Here is a 16,960-nt window from a genome sequence, read left to right as displayed (position 1 = left end):
CTCGGCCTGTTTCCCGTTGTCAAGGGAACCGCCTGGACCCTCCTCCACGGGAAACTTGGAGTGACGACAGCAACTACGTCACTATCATGCCATCCTATTTGCCAGGTTAAAACATGGCCACGGCTGCAACACCACACCCAAGCTTCTCAGTGACTACCCGGGCCTGACAGCCCTGGTGCCTGCTCTCTCGCAGGAAAGGGAGGAACAGCCACGCCGGCACAGCAAACAAAATCTCCGGAAACCGCCCCCCCAGCCCTAGCTCCTCCCTCCTCTCCCCGAGGCATCTGACCACCGCCCTATAACGTCACTTCCGTCGACCCACGAGCCCACGATTGACAGTCGCGGCCATCCAATCAAAAGAGAGCCTGTCCCCAGGCCCTGTGGTGGGGGGTGGTGGTGGTTTGAGACCGGGAAGCCCTGCCCTCGCCCGCGTGTGACGTCAGAGTCGCCATGGCCAGCTATCCGTTCGGGCAGGTGAGTGTGTGAGGGGCGGGCGAATCCAGGCAGGGGTCTCTGCAAGTCCAGTCATGGAACCCCGGCTTTGCTTTCTCCCCGCTTTCTCTGTGTCCTTCTCACGCTGAGGTCTTGCGCGGGAGCGAAGGGAAAAAGAGACGGTCGGTCGCTCCCTTCTTACGTCACGCAGGACTGCGCGTCTGGGAGGTCGCGTCGCGGCCCCTTTGACGTGGAGCACGTGAGGATTTGGGGATCGTGGACCCCACAGACTCAGGCTGGCTCGGCCTGGGCCCCACGGCTCTCGCGGGGGCCCCGGGAGAGGTCAGCAACGCCAACAGAACGTTTAGAGCACTGGTCCGTCGGTGTCACTTGGGGCGTCGGATAAAAATACACCTGTGACATACTGCATCCGAATGATCAGGAGAATCTGTGGCTTTAGCAGGCTCCACGAGTGAGCTTGTTTGACTACTGACTTAGTGCAACACCTCCATTTCACACACAGGAAAAAGGAAACTCAGAGCAGACAGAACTTAATCTGACGTCTTCAGGCAGTTAAGCAGCAGGCCCCGGACCTGTCAGCAAAGGCCTCTTCCCCCCTTGCTCGCCCATCTTGATCCAGCTGAGAACACCCCAGCCAGGTGATTCTGTGGCCAGAATCCTTTGTTGGATGACAGAATGATAGAGTGATTAAGTGCAGTTTGGAGTCAGGAAAGCTCATACCTTGGCTCCTTCACTTAAATAGTTTTGAACCTCCCGCACAAGGTATTTTGCCTTCTGAGCTGAAGTTTCCTCCTCTGTAAAATAGGGCCAAATAATAGGGTCTACCTCATAGAGCTGTTAGGAAGAGTGAAGTGATGCTTGTGAGCCATGTGGTACTCCTAAGGGTGTAACAGGTGTTACCTTTTAGTATTTTGATTTTCACTGGATTCTTAGAAAGTCAGTGCTGAAAGGGCCTTCAAAATAGCCCCTTCCTTTTAAAAGGAGGAAACGGCCCAGAGAAGGCTCCCGAGTTACCCAAGATCACACTAATTTAGGAGTTTTTGTGCACAGTATTTGGACCTTCATTATCTCAGTTGTGAAGCCCTGTAGGTCTGATAGCAGGGAGTAGTACCCCCCAATTTATGGCTGAGGAACGAGCCCCAAAAGGTTACGTGGCTTGCCCAAGGTCATACATAGCAAGTAAGGGGGTGAAGACAGAACTAGAACTTTGAACTCGTTTCACTGCATACTTAGTAGAGGTAGGAAAGAAAGGCCAGCACTGGCTGGAGTTAGGAAGTATAACCTGGCAGTGTTTCCCGAGCTCCATTCTATTTCCTCAGTCTTGTGATATGTTAACAGGTACTGCTAATAAAGGTGGATTCTGTGGTTAAATAAGTTTCGGGAATATTCTGTTAAATACAGCTGAATAAGTTTGTTTATCACAAGGTATCTCAGAATTCTTAATTTGTTAATTAATATACCATAGAGGGATAGAATATGCAGTGTTTCTTAAACTTACTTAACCATGGAACCGCCCCCCACCCCACCCCCCCCACACACTTTTTTGTCTGTTTTTTAAATATCCGGTCCCCTTTTGATGACACTGGTGTTCCTGAGAACACAGTTTGGGAAACCGTTGCCGTAGTGCATTATTTCTCAGTGGATGATCTGCGTCAGGGCTTGGTAAAAAAAGGACACTTTGGGGTTCTACCTGAGACCTGTTCTGCACCTGGGAAGGGCCCAGGCATCTACATTTTAATAAGCTTTTGGAAGTAATTTGTATGCGTCCTAGAAGCAGTGGCTTATAAATTAAGAGCCTGAACTTCCAGGTTAGACAAAAATGGGGCTAAAATCCTAATTCTGCCACTTAATAGTTATCTGCCCTTGGACAAATCATCTAAGCGCTCTGAGCCTCAGTTTCCTACTCGTAAAAGGAGGAATAATACCTCCTAAGGCTGAAATGAGGATGAAATATGGTAAAGCCGCTAGGGAGTTTGGCGTGTTACTAATACATAGTGTGTGCCAGTGCATGGTGGCATAGCTCTCCCTGCTCTGATTGCTGTTATCATGCCATGCTGTCTGGGCTTATGCTCAGTGAAATATTGAAAAGGAGCACAAAAGAAACATGTCTGGAATAGAAGAAATGCTTTTGTCCCCCCATCATGCCTTTGTCCTCCTGTCCAGATCCTGGTCCATGGTGTCCCAAGAAAAGAAATCGGTTGTTATACAGCATCCAAAGTCTTCCTAGGGCCACTTCCCCTCCCAGCTAGTATGTAGCCCTGGAGGATTCCATTCTATTTTTAGGAATCAAAACTGTAATTTTCCACTGTCTCCAGCCCCAGGGTTCTCAAGCATGAATTGGGTGTTGGAGTAATAAAACACAAGCACCCTTTGGTCCTGTCGGGGAGCCAGCCTGATGGGTTTTAGTGCTTAAGAGCTTGGTCTCTGAGGCCAGAGAAATTTGGCTTCAATTCCCTGCTCTGCCATTTCCTTGCAGAAATTTGTTGGGAAAGTCTGAGGCTCAGTTTCCCCTTCTTTAACATGGGGTCATAAGAGTGCCTACCTCAAGAGTTAAGATTCAGTGTAAAGACTAAATGAAATAATCCATATAAAGTGCTTGATCTGGTGTTTTGGTATATAGTAAATACTCCAAGTGGAAGCGTGATACAGATGTATAAATGGTAAAGTCAGTGTGATAAGTATTAAAGGGGAGTAAGTACAAGGTACTAGGACAGCATGGGAGAGAGACCTAACACAGCCTCAGGGGGAGGGAGCCTTTGTAAAGGAGGTGACATTTAAGCCCCAAATTGAATCTGCAGTAGGAGTTAGCTGGATGAAGAAAGGAATGGTATTCCAGTAGAGGGAATAGTATGCACAAAGGCCAGGAAGCAAGCGAGAGAACAGTGTTTCAGAGGAATGAATTTAAGGAGATCTGTCCAGTTGCTATGAAGAGGGGGAAAGGGGTAAGAAATGATCCCAGACAGGCAAGCAAGGATCAGATGCCATTTTGGGGGAGTGTGAATTTCATCCTGAGTAGTGGGGGAGCCACTGAAGGGTGTTCTCTCATTTGTGCTTTGGAGCTGTTGCCATGGGGCACTGTGAGAATGGGTTTAGATTTGGAGGGAAGGTCCAGGAGGTCGCTGGCTACGTGGGCCTGCGACTCAGGAGAGAGAAAGCTGGAGGGGAAGAGGGCACATTTGGAGTGGCAGCACAGACGTGGAAATGAAATCTTGGGCTAGCTGTTGGCTCATGCTTTATTGGCTGCAGGTTTCTGGTCTTTATTTTTGGAGGCTCTGCTGGTGAATGTCCGAACCGCTCCTTGTCTTGTGATTGTTTAACCGCTTAGAATGGGCTCTAACGTTCTTCAACAGGCACTTGAGGAGGAGCTCCAGAGCACAGGCTGGTCTTAGCAGTGCAGCCTGTTCTCTTCCCTGTCAACCTTGGACCCCTCCGGGCTTCACAAGGGTCTTGGAGGTAGAAGAGTGAGCTCTCAGAGCCAAAAGAAAATATAGGATTTTCTGAGTGGATTATTTGGGATGGGGTGAGCTCCCCACCACTTGCAGGAATGCAAACAGAGATTCCAGTGTTGACTGAGAGGTTGGACAGTAGGATCTTTGGGATCTCTTACAATACTGTGGCTCTCAAATTGGGTCTAGGTCCTGGAGTGAAAAAAGAAGACTCTTCTGAGTTCCTCTGATTTCTGAGCTTGAAGCCTCCGAGAGAGCACCTAATCCCGCCCTCCCCCTGCTACCCCCTCCGTGTAGAAATCTATCATATTTGACAGATACCTTTAGGACAGCCCCTGCACTGGCATGTGGTAGACGCCCACTCATTTACTGAGTGAACACACGGAAGAGGGCAGTGGAGGGGAGTCATGCAGACCTGATTTGAATCCCGCCTCACCCGTTCCATCTGCGTCATCACGGGCACAGTATTAAACTTTTTGCATCTTAATTTCTCATCTGTAAAATGGGGATAATAGCACTTACCTCATAGGACTGAGGATCATCGAGAACCAATTTAACTGGACGTGTCTAGCAAAACCTCAACAAAATGTTAATTGCCCCCTCCCCCACTCTGACATTTCTGTGATGCTTTGGAAACCATGGTTACTGAACTCTTCTTGGATTTTTTTTTTTTTTTCCTTTCATGCTCTTGTATTTATCAGCATGAAATGCTCTCGGAAAATCTCTGAAAATGGTTGGCAGCATGGAGTAGGATAAAAGAACCTGGAGGCAGGAACTCTGGTTTTAATTTCTGATTCAGACCTTTCCTAACAACTCAGGGACCCTGGAAACTACCTTTCCCAGCCCGGATTCTGCCTCAGTAGGTGACTCCACTTCCTTCATCTTCTTGTGCAAGCTAGAAACCTGAGGCATTCTAAACATGCCTTTCCTCACTTCCCCCTCCATCTCGTCCCTAACCTAATTAGTTGCCAAGTCATGTCTAGTCTATCTCAGAAATAGCTTCAGAATCCACCCCGTACTCTCCATTTCCAAGTCTGCTGTCTGGTTCAAGCCCCGCCTGCCCAGAGCCTGGTGTTCTGCCTCCCCCGCTAGCTCATCCTCCACGCCGTTAATTCTCTAGACAAGGCTCTGATCGTGTCCCTCCCTATTGGAAACCCTTCTATGGTGCACATAAAGCCCAAACTCTTCAGAGTAGTATTTATTTGTTTCGGGATTTGTGGAGGTTTGCAGTTGCCGGGCCCTGTGCTGGACCCCGGGGGGCCATGACGAATGAGGCCTAGTGTCTACCCCTGGGGAGGAGACCACAGACGGACAGAAACTGCTCCAAGACCCCAGCATCTCTCCAGCTCACTGAAATACAGCAGCAGAGGTGCTTGGACAACGAGTGTGTAAAGAGCCTGCCCTTCTGCATTCACACTTGTTCTTGCCCCTGACCCCTGCTTTTCAGCCCATTGCCTGACCGCGCCATGCTCGCTCACAGGTCTGTGCCTTTGTCTCTCTTCTCCCTTCTCTTTGGAATGTCCTCTGCCTGCCTTCTGGAGAAGGCCTGTGCATCCTTCAGTGCCAGCTTCAGTATTCCTCCTGCCTCCTCTAGGAAGCCTTCCTTGACCCACTTCATGAGTTTATTCATTTTATCGCTCATTTATCATTCAACACACAGAACAAATCCCTCTGCCCATGCCTCCTTGATAGCATTGAAGAAGATTTTTCTGATGGCGCTGATCAGAGCGTATCATAATTATCTAAGGGCTCCCCAAAGATAGGCCCTATTTAGTTTTGTGCCCCTACACCTAGCACAGAGCCTACCACAATACTGTTGCTTGGTAAATGCTTGCGGAATGAAGACTTGCTAACTGTTGTACACCTCAGTTTCCTCATCTGAAAATAGGCCTACTGATACCTTCCTTTTTTCTGTTAGAGGATTGTTAGCAGGATTCTGTATTTGTGAGGATTGTTAGCAGGATTCTGTATTTGTGTATACGTGAGAGTGCTCCGTGAGCTGTCCACATGAGGGTTTTTATGCAGGGCGGACAGGAAAGGGTTCAGTTGCTCCCTCGAATGTGATAGCACTAAGGTCAGAAGAGCTGCCTGGCAGCGCCTGCTTTGTTGGCCTGGGGCATTTCCCCAGGGGAAGGGCTGTGCCTTCCGTGCTCAAGGCCAGCTACAGTTTATGGCTTAGTTCCCAGGCTTATTGTGGAGCAGCTACTTCCTGGCTTGGTGTCCCGCCTGTTCTTTGGGTGTGCCCAGACTGCAGAGTCCCCACCCCCTGTTCTATCCTACACTGGAATCCTGTGCCCTGTTGCTTAAGGAAAGAAGGCTGTTGCCAAAGGCAGTGGGAGTCATTGGGCTTGAGTGTGGGGGAGGAGTGATCTAGCTCTGCCCCTGCCTCCAACTCTGTGACCAGAGTAAGTCCCTTCCCCTCTGCTGCCTCAGTTTCCCCATCTGTAAGCCGAAGGGGTTAAGTTAGGTGACTGGCCTCCTGGGCACCTATCCCATCACCCTCTCCAATTCCCTTGTGACTCTTTTTCAGCCTCCCCGATTTCACCCTCTCTCCTTTGTGATCTCTTGGTATGTGGCTTATGCCTCCATTTTATGCTGTTTTGTTAGATGTTGCAGAGAACGTTTCCATACCTATCCTGTTAACTGAGCTCTGTCAGAATGTTTCACTCTCCTTTATGTTCCCCCACCCCGAGCTTACCTGGCCCGGGGCTTTGCTGTAATAATTAATGTAACAATAACAATTGCAGCTGTGATTTATTGGTCACTTGCTTTATGCCAGGCACTGTTGTAAGAGCGTTCTTGCCTTGTATTAATGGTGTTCAAGCTGTCTTTTGAGTCAGTGAGGGTTCTGCCAAGCTCCCTCACCATCTAGCAAGGGAGGGAGGGCCCGCATGGTTCAGCTCTGGAAGCCCCACCTTGCTTCAGCCAGAGCAACTTTCTTTTATCAGTTTTTAGAATTTCATCAAAAGATTCTTTCGCTAAAAATTAAGCCAACTGAATTTGCTGCATTTATTTCTTATGATCTACCGAACAATTCAATGAGGAAGAGATTATGTTCTACTTGTGAGGAAACAGGCCCAGAGAGATTACGCCACCAGCCTAGTCATGAGCTCAGCTGGTGAGAGCAGCGTTGGAATTGGGATTGGCCTGTGAGTTCAGCGTCTGTGAGGAGTCTTGCTACGAGCCGAGCCGTGGCGGCTTCCGGAGCAGAAGCACTCCCATCATGCTGAGCGGGGAAGGTGGACGGGCCTGCTTCCCTGCCTCAAGAAGTCTCCCTTCCTTCGGCAAGCAGACCCTCAGTAGATGAAGTGTACATCTGGCCTTAGCCTTGAAGATAACTGTCCCAGAAGCTACCAAACACAATAAAAAGAGGAAGTCCAGGCTCTCAGTGGCTAGGCCATTGGGGTATTTTGCAAGGTGATCTAGAACATTTCTAGATGGGACCATCCTCACAGTGCTCAGAACTGGGCCCAGCTGCTCTTCTGTGCCTTTGATCTCGGCCTGTCTGCAGATACATGGGGGCTACGCTCTCTCTGCCAGGCCTTTTGCTGGCCATGTAAGGAGATGGAGCTGAACACTGAGCTTCAAGGATCCCTGGCTGGAGGTGTAGGGACGTGGACAGGAGGCAGAAAGCTCCCCTGTATCCTCTGAGGTACGAACGGCCTGGGCTCCGCAGTCACACAGCCCCGCCGCACAGTCTGGATATGGGTTTCCTGTTCCGGAGAAAGGTGCTATTATTAACAGTTCACGTGCATTGAGTGCTGCCTCTGTGCCAGGGTCTGTGTCAGAATGCTTCATGTGACTGGTCTCATTCCACCCACATACCCCCCTGGGAGGTTAGTGGGCACTGTTACTGTTCCCATTCCAGAGCGTAGGACATCGAGGCCTAGAGAGGGTAAGTCATTAGGCCAATTAGCGGGTGGCAGAACCTGAACTTGAACTGGTCCTTTTGACTCTTAACCATTGTACCATCTGCCTTGAGAATAGGGTCTTGCCTGCCTGTCTCCCGTAGCCATGAGTGAGGATGAGGAGATGTTTTTGCATCGTGAGCTAGAGTACAGTAAGGAAGACATGTTAAGGATGAATCCATGCTATAGATACATCGTTTGTGACTGAAGAATGTCAGGGGCATGTGGCGGAGACCACTTTTGCACATGGAATTCTGTGGATGGAGATGAGGGTACCACAGGGTGAGGATTTGGAATTCTATTTTTTGATTCATTTGTCAACTTGTTCATACAATAAATATTTACTGAGCATCCGTTTTACACTGGGGGCTGGGGATAAAGTGGCAAACCAGACATGATCCCAAGCCGTTGTAGAGCCCTCTTAGTGTGCAGGGAAGGGGAGCCAGGAGGGTAGGATTCCAGCCCTGACTGCAGGTCATTGGTGTGACCTTGGGCCGGTTGAATCTCCTCTAGAAGCCTCCGATACCCCATCTGAATAATGGGGTCATAATTCCAGCCCTGCCTATAAGATCATTTGAAAGAATGGCAGTGGCAGTGCCTTATAACTGTCAAGTGCCATACTGTGGCGAGTTTCTGGCCTTATCCGTCTGACTGATAACTTGCTTTTCTTGCAGGGCTGCCCAGGAGCTGGAGGACAAGCACCCGGAGCCCCTCCGGGTAGCTACTACCCTGGTGGAGGGCAGTATGGCAGCGGGGTACCCCCTGGTGGTAGTTATGGAGGAGGCCCTGCCCCCGGAGGGCCTTATGGACCACCGGCTGGTGGAGGGCCATATGGACACCCCAGTCCTGGGGGGCTCCCCTCTGGAGCTCCGGGAGGACCATATGGTGGTGCAGCCCCAGGGGGCCCCTATGGTCAGCCACCTCCAAATTCCTACGGTGCCCAGCATCCTGGGCCTTATGGACAGGGACCTCCTCCAGGTAAGTAGGGATCTTGGGCTCCGGGTTCCTCTGACCTTGTGCTGAGTTATCCAGGGCACTGTGGACATGCAGACAGCCTGTCTCTGGCACCTTAGCCTCTTGCTTCCAGCTTCAGCTTACATCAGCAGAACGAGAGTCTGTTAGTTAGCTTTGCTATGGTAACAATAACTCCAGAGTCTCTGGCTTACAACAACAGACATTTATTTCTACTGCTTGCTCACACTTACTTACTCTTGCTTACATGTCAGCAGCTGTGGGTTTGGCTGCTGAGGTTCTGCTCCACATGTCTTTTCTTTCCAGGATCCAGGCTGGAGGAGCAGCCTTTGTTTGGAATATGCTGTTCTTGTGGCAGACAAAAAAGAGCAGGAGAGCTAGCAGGAATGCATGGTGCCTCTTAAAGCTGCTTTCAAGGACTTTATATCGCTTCTACTCATGTTCTGTTGGCCAAACCACATTCCCTGGTCAAGCCTGACATCAGTAGGATGGAAATGGATACTCCTTTCAGGGAGGGGCTCTGCAAGCCACCAAGCAATGGAGAAGATGCATAATGCTCTTATATGAAGGGAGGTGGGGCCAGGGAGTAGAGATCAGCAAATAATCGGAGACAGTAATAAAGCCTCGCATAGGGAGAAGCCCCATTTCTGTGTAAGGGAGACTGACCAATATATGTAGAAAGGCAAAATAGTGTAGTTGTTGAAAGCTTGGGCTTTTGAGATCAGACTGCTTACTGACCTGACCCAATTACTTCACCTCTTTAGACCTCAGTGTCCACATCTATAAAATGGGTGAATGTCTACCTCACAAGACTGTTAATAAGGATTAAATGAGAAGGTGCAGGTAAACAGGGGCACATGGAAGGGCTTAATATTCTGTGAGAGGACTTGTCCTGGGGCATTACGAGGTATTAGCAAAGAGGTATTCAGCATTTCATATGTTAACAGATGTGGCAAGGGCCTTACCGCTGAGCGATGCCGAGGCAGGCAGGAGAGTTAGGGGGTGAGATAGGGGAAAGATAAAGAGCAGAGATACTAAAGGTGAGGTACTGGAAAAGATGGGGGCGGGGGGGCTTGGTGATTCAGTGGAGGCAGAGAATCTTGTGTGAGGGCCTTGGGCTCAGTAAAGCTTTCTGAGTGTTCTCAGGGGGTCAGGGCAAGCGAGTGCCCAGTCCCCTGCTTCCCCCCAACTCATCCAATCGGCCGTTGCACAGCATGCGGTTCCCAGGGGACCGGGCCAGCAGCACGGCAGCCTGGAACCACTTTGGTGCACCTGAAGGCCTCCAGGGAATGGCACTGCTGGAAAGCTGTAGCGTCTTAGCGCACATACATCCCCAGGCAGGAGGCCCTGAGAGAGATGTGCAAACCTTGGCGGTTCTAAGCACCGTGAGCCGTAGGATTTATCTTGTCAGAGTCCAGGGCTTCTGGCTGTTTGCTTTCAGCTCAGCAGCTGCATGGTGGATTGCCTCATCCTTTTCGAATCTTGTCTCTGAGCCTGCATGAGGTCATTACAGGGAAAGGAGCCCCTGGCTATGAGGCTTACCCTCCAGGGCCTGAGAGGAGAGACAGTCTCTGGGGCTGCAGAGGACAGATGCGCCTCAGGCCCTTAGCTGCCCACCCTCTGCAGCCTCCTCTCGCCTGACCACCACTGCCTCCGCTCCAGGGCAGCTCGGGGCCCCCTGGAGCAGTGCCCCTTAAAGCAGGACCCATGTCGCCTGCATTGGTCATCTGGGAGGCTCCGCCTGAATCCAGGACCTAAGGTTTGAGCACCACTGCTCTGCAAGACAGGTTTGACCAGTAAAGGTGCCCCACTACCCACAGGTAAGATCCAAAGGGCACTTGAGACCCGAAGGGCCTTTCCCGCCTCCTCACCTGCATCGCCCGTCCCGTCAACCGAAGACCCCTTGGAGTAGTCTGAACACGCCCTGGGCCTCTGCCACATGGTTTTTCTTCGCCCTGCCACAGCTCTTTTTCATCTTTTCAGACCCAGTTTAAATATCCCTTCCTCTATGGAAATGGACTGCACACATTCCATGCCCTTTACCAAAACTTTCGTTTGCTATTATTTCATTTAATCATCACAGCCACCCTGGGCAGTAGGTCCATTTCAGAAATAGGAGAATCAGTACTCAGAAAATTAAACAGTTTGTCTAAAGTCGCACAACGTATCAGAGCTCTTCGCTTCCAGAGCCTGAGCTCTCCCATGCAGCCTGCAGCCCGCAGGGGCCGCATGTTACAGAGACTCTCCTGGGGGCCGTGGCCCTCTGCCATGGCAACACTGCTGTTTTAGGAAAGGAGGTGGGGTCGGCCTGGATTTCCCACCCAAGGAGGCCAGAATAGTCCCTCAGTCAGAAAAGGCCCTGGCCTCCTGGGCAATGGTTTCTGTGCTGCCAGCTGCCTGCGTGAAGGAGCCCTTTCGGTGGCAGTTAAGTCAGGTTTGCCAATACTGTGTTAACTGCCTTTTTCCTAAGCTAGACAGTCTTCTGTGCTTTTCCACTCCCATCGCCCACCCTTTCCCCTGTCCCCCAGCTCACCCTGCATGTCTTTCCAAGTGGATGATCCTACTGACAGACACACAAAGCTACATACATACTCCTGACAGACACACAAAGCTATTTGAACCGTGACAACAGCACTAATAATCACCCGTTATGTGGTGCTTAGATTGTGCCAGGTGCTGATTTAAGGGTTTTCATATATCTTCACAATAACCTTATGAAATAGATGCTATTGTGTCCTCATTTTACAGATAAGAAAACCAATACACAGAGAACTTAAATAACTTAACCCGGGAAGCAAAATGGGGGAGCTGAGACTTGAACTGAGGCTAACTCGAGCGTGAATTGAGCACCTTCCCTTTCTGTGTCTGGCTCTGTGCTAGCCCCTGGGGATTCAGGGATGAGTTAGGCTGGGATCCAGCCCACAAGTTGCTCCACGTCTAACCTGGTAGGTGGTAGGAAAAAAACCATGTACACAGTGGAGTGAGCAGGGCCATAAAAGAGAAGTAGAAAGGAGCAGAAGGAGGCCTGTCCAGGGAGGCTCTTTGGAAGGAAGAGCATTTTATTTGGGTCTTGAAGAATGGGTAGGAAATGGATGCCAAGAGATGAGGGCGAAGGGGCTCGAGGCAGAGAGAACAGGGCGAGTAAAGGCCGTGTGGTGGGCGGTGCAGGGGTGGCTAAGAGCGAGTGCAATGTTTCATCTGGGCTGGACCAGAGGTGTGAGGGCACCGCGGGAATAAAGTGGGAGAGGCAGACAGGAATGGACCCCATTGTTGCGGGGGCGGGGGGGGGGGGCCCGGGACTGCCGTTTTCAGAATGCTGGGCTTTACTTTGTAGGCAGTGGGAGCCTTGGAAGAGTTTTGAGTTGAATTGGGGGGAAATTGGTGAGAACAGAGTTTAATTTTACAAACGTTGCTCGGCAGTGGGTGAAGGGTGCTGGAGAGGAGCTATAAGGATGATGTGCTGGGCTTTTTGACTTGTTACAACAGTCCCAGGCAGAAGCGTCCGAACCAGGACAGGCGCAGGAGGAGCAGAGAGGAGGAGGAGATACCTGTGTGGGAGCTGACAGAACTGGGCAGCTCTCTGCCCGTGTGGGATGAGGAGGAGGCAAAGAGGTCTTTAGGGAGATTTGGCGATAGGGGTGCACCTCGCACATTGCGGAGGTGAGGGGGAAGGAAGAAAGGGGGAGCTCCGTGGCACCCGCACTCTAGCAGCTCCCGATAAAGTGTGTCCACTCTCCACTGTGCCAGGGCATCAGACCTGCTTCCCACCCAGAGAGCTCCCTGCTGCTGGGTCTCTCAAATACTTGTCTCTGGGCTGTGCGTGTTAGGTGCTCAGCAAGCATTTTTGTGTCGTCAATCGGGGGAAGAGATCATCTCTTTTGAGAGAATTCTTGGTGGGGAGTGGATTTGTGAGGCTTTGTGGGTAGGAAGAGCCAGGAGTCAGGGAGGCACTGAGACCAGCCCTCCGCAGCATTTCTGTGGATGAGCCGTGAGACCAGCCTCTGACTTCCCCGGTTTGCACCCCCCTGCAGGTGGCGTCCCTCCTAACGTGGACCCTGAGGCTTACTCCTGGTTCCAGTCCGTGGACTGCGATCACAGTGGCTACATCTCCATCAAGGAGCTGAAGCAGGCTCTGGTCAACTCCAACTGGTCCTCGTTCAATGATGAGACGTGCCTCATGATGATAAGTGAGTATGGCCGTTCCTCGTGGGCTCAGGTTAGGGCAGAACCACCTGAGGTGACAGTAGGTGGCTGGGCAGCCGTGCTAAGGAGAAATCTTTTGGCCAGGGAGGACTTCAGGCAGGAAACTGGGTTCAAGATGAGCTCCCTGGGGCTGAGAGCTCTTTCCCTTATATCTTTTTTCAAGTGCTGAGTCACAGGCTAACTCAGTTTCCCATCCTGCAGAATGGGACTCCATGCTCTGGTAGGAGATGGCAGGGACAGGGTGAGCTGCCAAGCCTGCCAAGAAAATGCAATTCTGGCAGGGGTGGGTCTGAGGGTTGCCAGGGGTAGGGGCTGATGTGGCACTTGATGAGGATATAGTGTGGCATCTGGACCTCAGGCTTGTGGTTCTGTGGAGTCTCCTACTCCAGCCTGGGGAGAAGGGCTGCCTCAGTGGTACCCGAGGAGCCTGGGCCCTCAGTCTTGAAGCCGTCCTTCCCTCCTTTCCCTCCCCACAAGACATGTTTGACAAGACCAAGTCAGGTCGCATTGATGTCTACGGTTTCTCAGCCCTGTGGAAATTCATCCAGCAGTGGAAGAACCTCTTCCAGCAATATGACCGGGACCACTCGGGATCCATTAGCTACACAGAGCTGCAGCAAGGTGAGGGCCACGGTGGGACTCGGTACACAGGCAGAGCTAGACTTTTCTCTCTACTCCCTACGATAGGGCAAGGGCTTTTCTCAACTAATGCTTCCCTCAACACAGGCTCACTGCCCACCCCTTCTGTGACCTGGCTGGGGCATTGAGCCAAGATCCAGGGCAAGGAACACCTACATCCAGGATCAGGGCTGGACTCCTGGCGATGGGACTCCTGGCAGGGCTGGGTGGGACAGGCCCAGCCAGCAGGGGCCTGGGAGGTGGAAAGTCAGCCGCCCAGGGCACTTTGAGACCAGTATGTGTGGCTTGCCTGGCTCTGTCTCTCTCATCTCTAGTATGCAGCCGCTGTAGAGGGCCCAGAAAGATGGTTTCTGTTGCTAGCTCGTCTAGAAGGCAGTTTCCTTCCCAACTCTGGGACCCAGACCACTCTAAAAGCTGCAGTTGGGAAGATGCACTTGAGGCCACAATTCCAGGTCTGGTTCCAATTTTGACCAGAGGTTGGGTGGTTAGTACGAGGGTGATGAGAACCTGACAAGGAGCTTGGCCACCCGGGTTGGAGAAGGGGCTCCTCAGAGAAGCCAGCTCCTTGCCCTGGCCATGGATTCGGTCAGAACAGGGAGCTCTGTGGCTGGAGGTGAGCTCACCATATCCGCACCCTGGTGGAACGGAAAGGAGATGACCTGTGCTGATCAGCCACTGTTCTGTGGGCTCCTGTCTTGGATATTGGTAAGGGGGATAGTATCACAGCAAAAGTGATATTTACTGAATGAATGCTTGCTATGTGCCAGGCACTGTAATAAGTACTTTTAATCTGTTTCGGTATTCATTCTCCCATGCTAGGTACTGTTTATCATTCCCCACCCTTAGATGAGGGTTCCTTACGATGGCCCTTTTACAGATGAGAAAACTGAGGCTTAGTACAGGTCACCTGCCCAAGGGCCACATGGCAGAAGGGGAGCAGAGAGTCTAGCTTGAGCTGGTAGATTCTGCAGCCAGGAAGGAAGGCAGCCTCCCAGGGAAGGACGGGCAGAGAGTGCTGGCTGTGACCTTGGAACTGCCCAGTAGCCTTGCCTAGGCAGATGACGCTGAGTTTATTATTTTTAACAAACAATACTTACTGAGTGCTTATTCTGTGCCAGGCACTGTACCAAGTGCTTTTACGTGGTTTCCTTTCATCCTTACTGGAACCTACGAGATAAGTATGATCCCCATTTAGAGATGATAAGACAGAAGATGAGCAAGGCGACGCGACTTGCCAAGGAGCTGTCTTGAGTTCAGAGCGGGCCCCGGCCCCGTCACCCCTGTGCTGTGCTGCCTCTGCTACCGCCCTGGGCAGGGTGGTCCCAGGGGCTCAGGCTTCCTTCTGTAATGCAGACGACTCAGAGATGCGCACACATACCCTGGTGTCATTCTGGGACCCCCATGGGTCCCTGAATGAACATACAGTAATGGCGATTGGGAGAAAGAGGGATGGGGCCTTCCAGCTAAGGGGAGCACCCACACAGAGCCCCTGCTGTGCTCCTGCCATCTTGGACAGACCCTCAGGCTTTCTGTCCTCTTTCTGCTCCGGCGCCGATCCCCTCAACGTCCCTTGAAGTGCTGTGCTCCGTGGAGCTGGTTGGTGGCAGTGCTTATGACGGGGTTTTGTGTCTCCTCTGTGTGCCCCTCCTCTCCAGCTCTGTCCCAAATGGGCTACAACCTGAGCCCCCAGTTTACCCAGCTCCTGGTCTCCCGCTACTGCCCGCGCTCTGCCAGTCCTGCCATGCAGCTCGACCGTTTCATCCAGGTGTGCACGCAGCTGCAGCTGCTGACCGAGGCCTTCCGGGAGAAGGACACCGCTGTGCAGGGCAGCGTCCGGCTCAGCTTCGAAGACTTCGTCACCATGACAGCTTCTCGGATGCTATGACCCATCCCATCTGTAGAGAGTGGCATGCGCCAGGGGACCTTTCCTGACTCCTTATAGTGGGAGAAGCATGTGGGCCTCTCCTTTTCCTGCCCCTCCTAGAAAAACATTCTCCTTTGCCTGCTGTAGCACGGTTCCCTAAGAGGGCTAGGAGTCCTGTGCCATAGCCACCAAATAGTGGGGTCCTGGGCCAAGGCCACACAGGTAGGGGCCTGACCTAGGAGAGGACGAAGTGGCACAGCCTTGCAGCAGGAGCAGGAGATGCCAGTCATTGCAGTGGAGTTAGTGTCTAGTCGGCTGGGCTCCAGCCTCTAGCTTTCCCTTCTGTGCCCCGACACCAGTGTTGTGTTCATTGGCCCCTTCCCGTTGGTACCTGTGTTCCCTCGCCCATGCTGTCCTGTCAGATGAACCCAGTTTTTCCAAAGTGGAATCTGATGAAGCATGAGAGAGAGTTTCCCAGGGGACCAGTGGCTTGGATCCCACCAGCCCCACCCATCTGTATGTGTTAATTTCTGGCTGCCTGGGGACTGTCCCAGCTCTGGGAGCTTGGACAGTCTGCTCTCTGGGCATCTTGGGCCAGGCTACTGCCCTCTGCAGCTCAGACCCCTCACTTGCCCACCATTCTCTGCGTCCCAATGCTTCAGTCCCCAGGGGACAGTTGTCACCTCCCACTGCCAATGCTTTTTTTTTTTAATTTGTTTTTTTTCATTTGGGGCCAAAAGTTCAGTGAAACTGTAAGCTTCAATAAAAGGATAAAACGCTGTTCCACATTTTCCATCACACCTTCCCAGCTACAGGTTTCTATGCTCATCCATTCAGCCACTCCTTTATTCTTTCATTCAACGAATGTTTAAGTACATACTGTGTACCATGGTGTGCAGAAAGAAGCAGCTCAGGGGGCCGTGGTCTATGTGACGCTGCTCTCATTTACCAGGGTCAAGTTGAAGGGTATGGACCTGGGGTCAGCTCAAGAAGCGACTGTGTTTTATGACAGTTTTAGGGCTGGCATTCAGGGCGAGAAGCAGCCAGCCCAAACTGTTTATGGCATGGCCTTTCTATTATCTCAAGCCTTACTTTTATCTTCCAAACTGCATTTACCGTCCTAACTTTTCCTCATGTTTGTTAAGCCCAGACATCTGTACTTGCCTGCTGGGTCTTCAGATCAGCATGGTAACAGTCTACACTGACTATCTATAGTGAGCTGACAAAATTTCAATCAAAAGCCAAGATACTAGACATTCTGGTTTGCCTGGGGGACCTTATCATAGGTAATGGTGTGATAATCCTTTCGCTTTTGGGGGTGAAGAACGCCGGGCCCTCAGCAGGGCTCCCCTCCCTGCAGTGGGTGGTTGGGAAAAGAAGCTATGGCTGTTTGGCAGCTCAGTGAGGCCCAGCAGGTGTGTCGGGCTCAGCCAGTTCAGCCCCAGTCTCTGTACTATTAGAGTCCTAGAGTTAGA

General features: G+C 51.5%; 1 protein-coding gene across 2 annotated transcripts; it reads left to right on the top strand.

Annotated features, from left to right (window-relative positions):
- Positions 1-326: 326 nt before the first annotated feature.
- Positions 327-16,273, top strand: PEF1 (penta-EF-hand domain containing 1). 2 transcript variants are annotated; one of them, XM_033115469.1, is made up of 5 exons: positions 327-474; positions 8,482-8,785; positions 12,811-12,966; positions 13,460-13,603; positions 15,387-16,273. In XM_033115469.1, the coding sequence occupies exons 1-5, from the start codon at positions 451-453 to the stop codon at positions 15,551-15,553; spliced, it is 795 nt and encodes a 264-aa protein (XP_032971360.1). In that variant the 5' UTR covers positions 327-450; the 3' UTR covers positions 15,554-16,273. The 2 variants fall into 2 exon arrangements, with proteins under 2 accessions (XP_032971360.1, XP_032971359.1); XM_033115468.1 differs by having other exon boundaries at positions 15,277-16,273.
- The last annotated feature ends 687 nt before the right edge of the window (positions 16,274-16,960 follow it).

This window comes from Rhinolophus ferrumequinum, chromosome 9 (genome assembly GCF_004115265.2).
Source record: "Rhinolophus ferrumequinum isolate MPI-CBG mRhiFer1 chromosome 9, mRhiFer1_v1.p, whole genome shotgun sequence".
Classification (NCBI taxonomy): domain Eukaryota; kingdom Metazoa; phylum Chordata; class Mammalia; order Chiroptera; family Rhinolophidae; genus Rhinolophus; species Rhinolophus ferrumequinum.
This window is presented reverse-complemented; position numbering and strand designations above follow the sequence as displayed.

Bases quoted from the DNA above. Each gene is read 5' to 3' on its own strand.
- PEF1 (XM_033115468.1), top strand. From the start codon at position 451: ATGGCCAGCTATCCGTTCGGGCAG. The intron at 475-8,481 runs GTGAGTGTGTGA...CTTTTCTTGCAG, and splicing joins CCAGCTATCCGTTCGGGCAG to GGCTGCCCAGGAGCTGGAGG. The intron at 12,967-13,459 runs GTGAGTATGGCC...CCTCCCCACAAG, and splicing joins GACGTGCCTCATGATGATAA to ACATGTTTGACAAGACCAAG.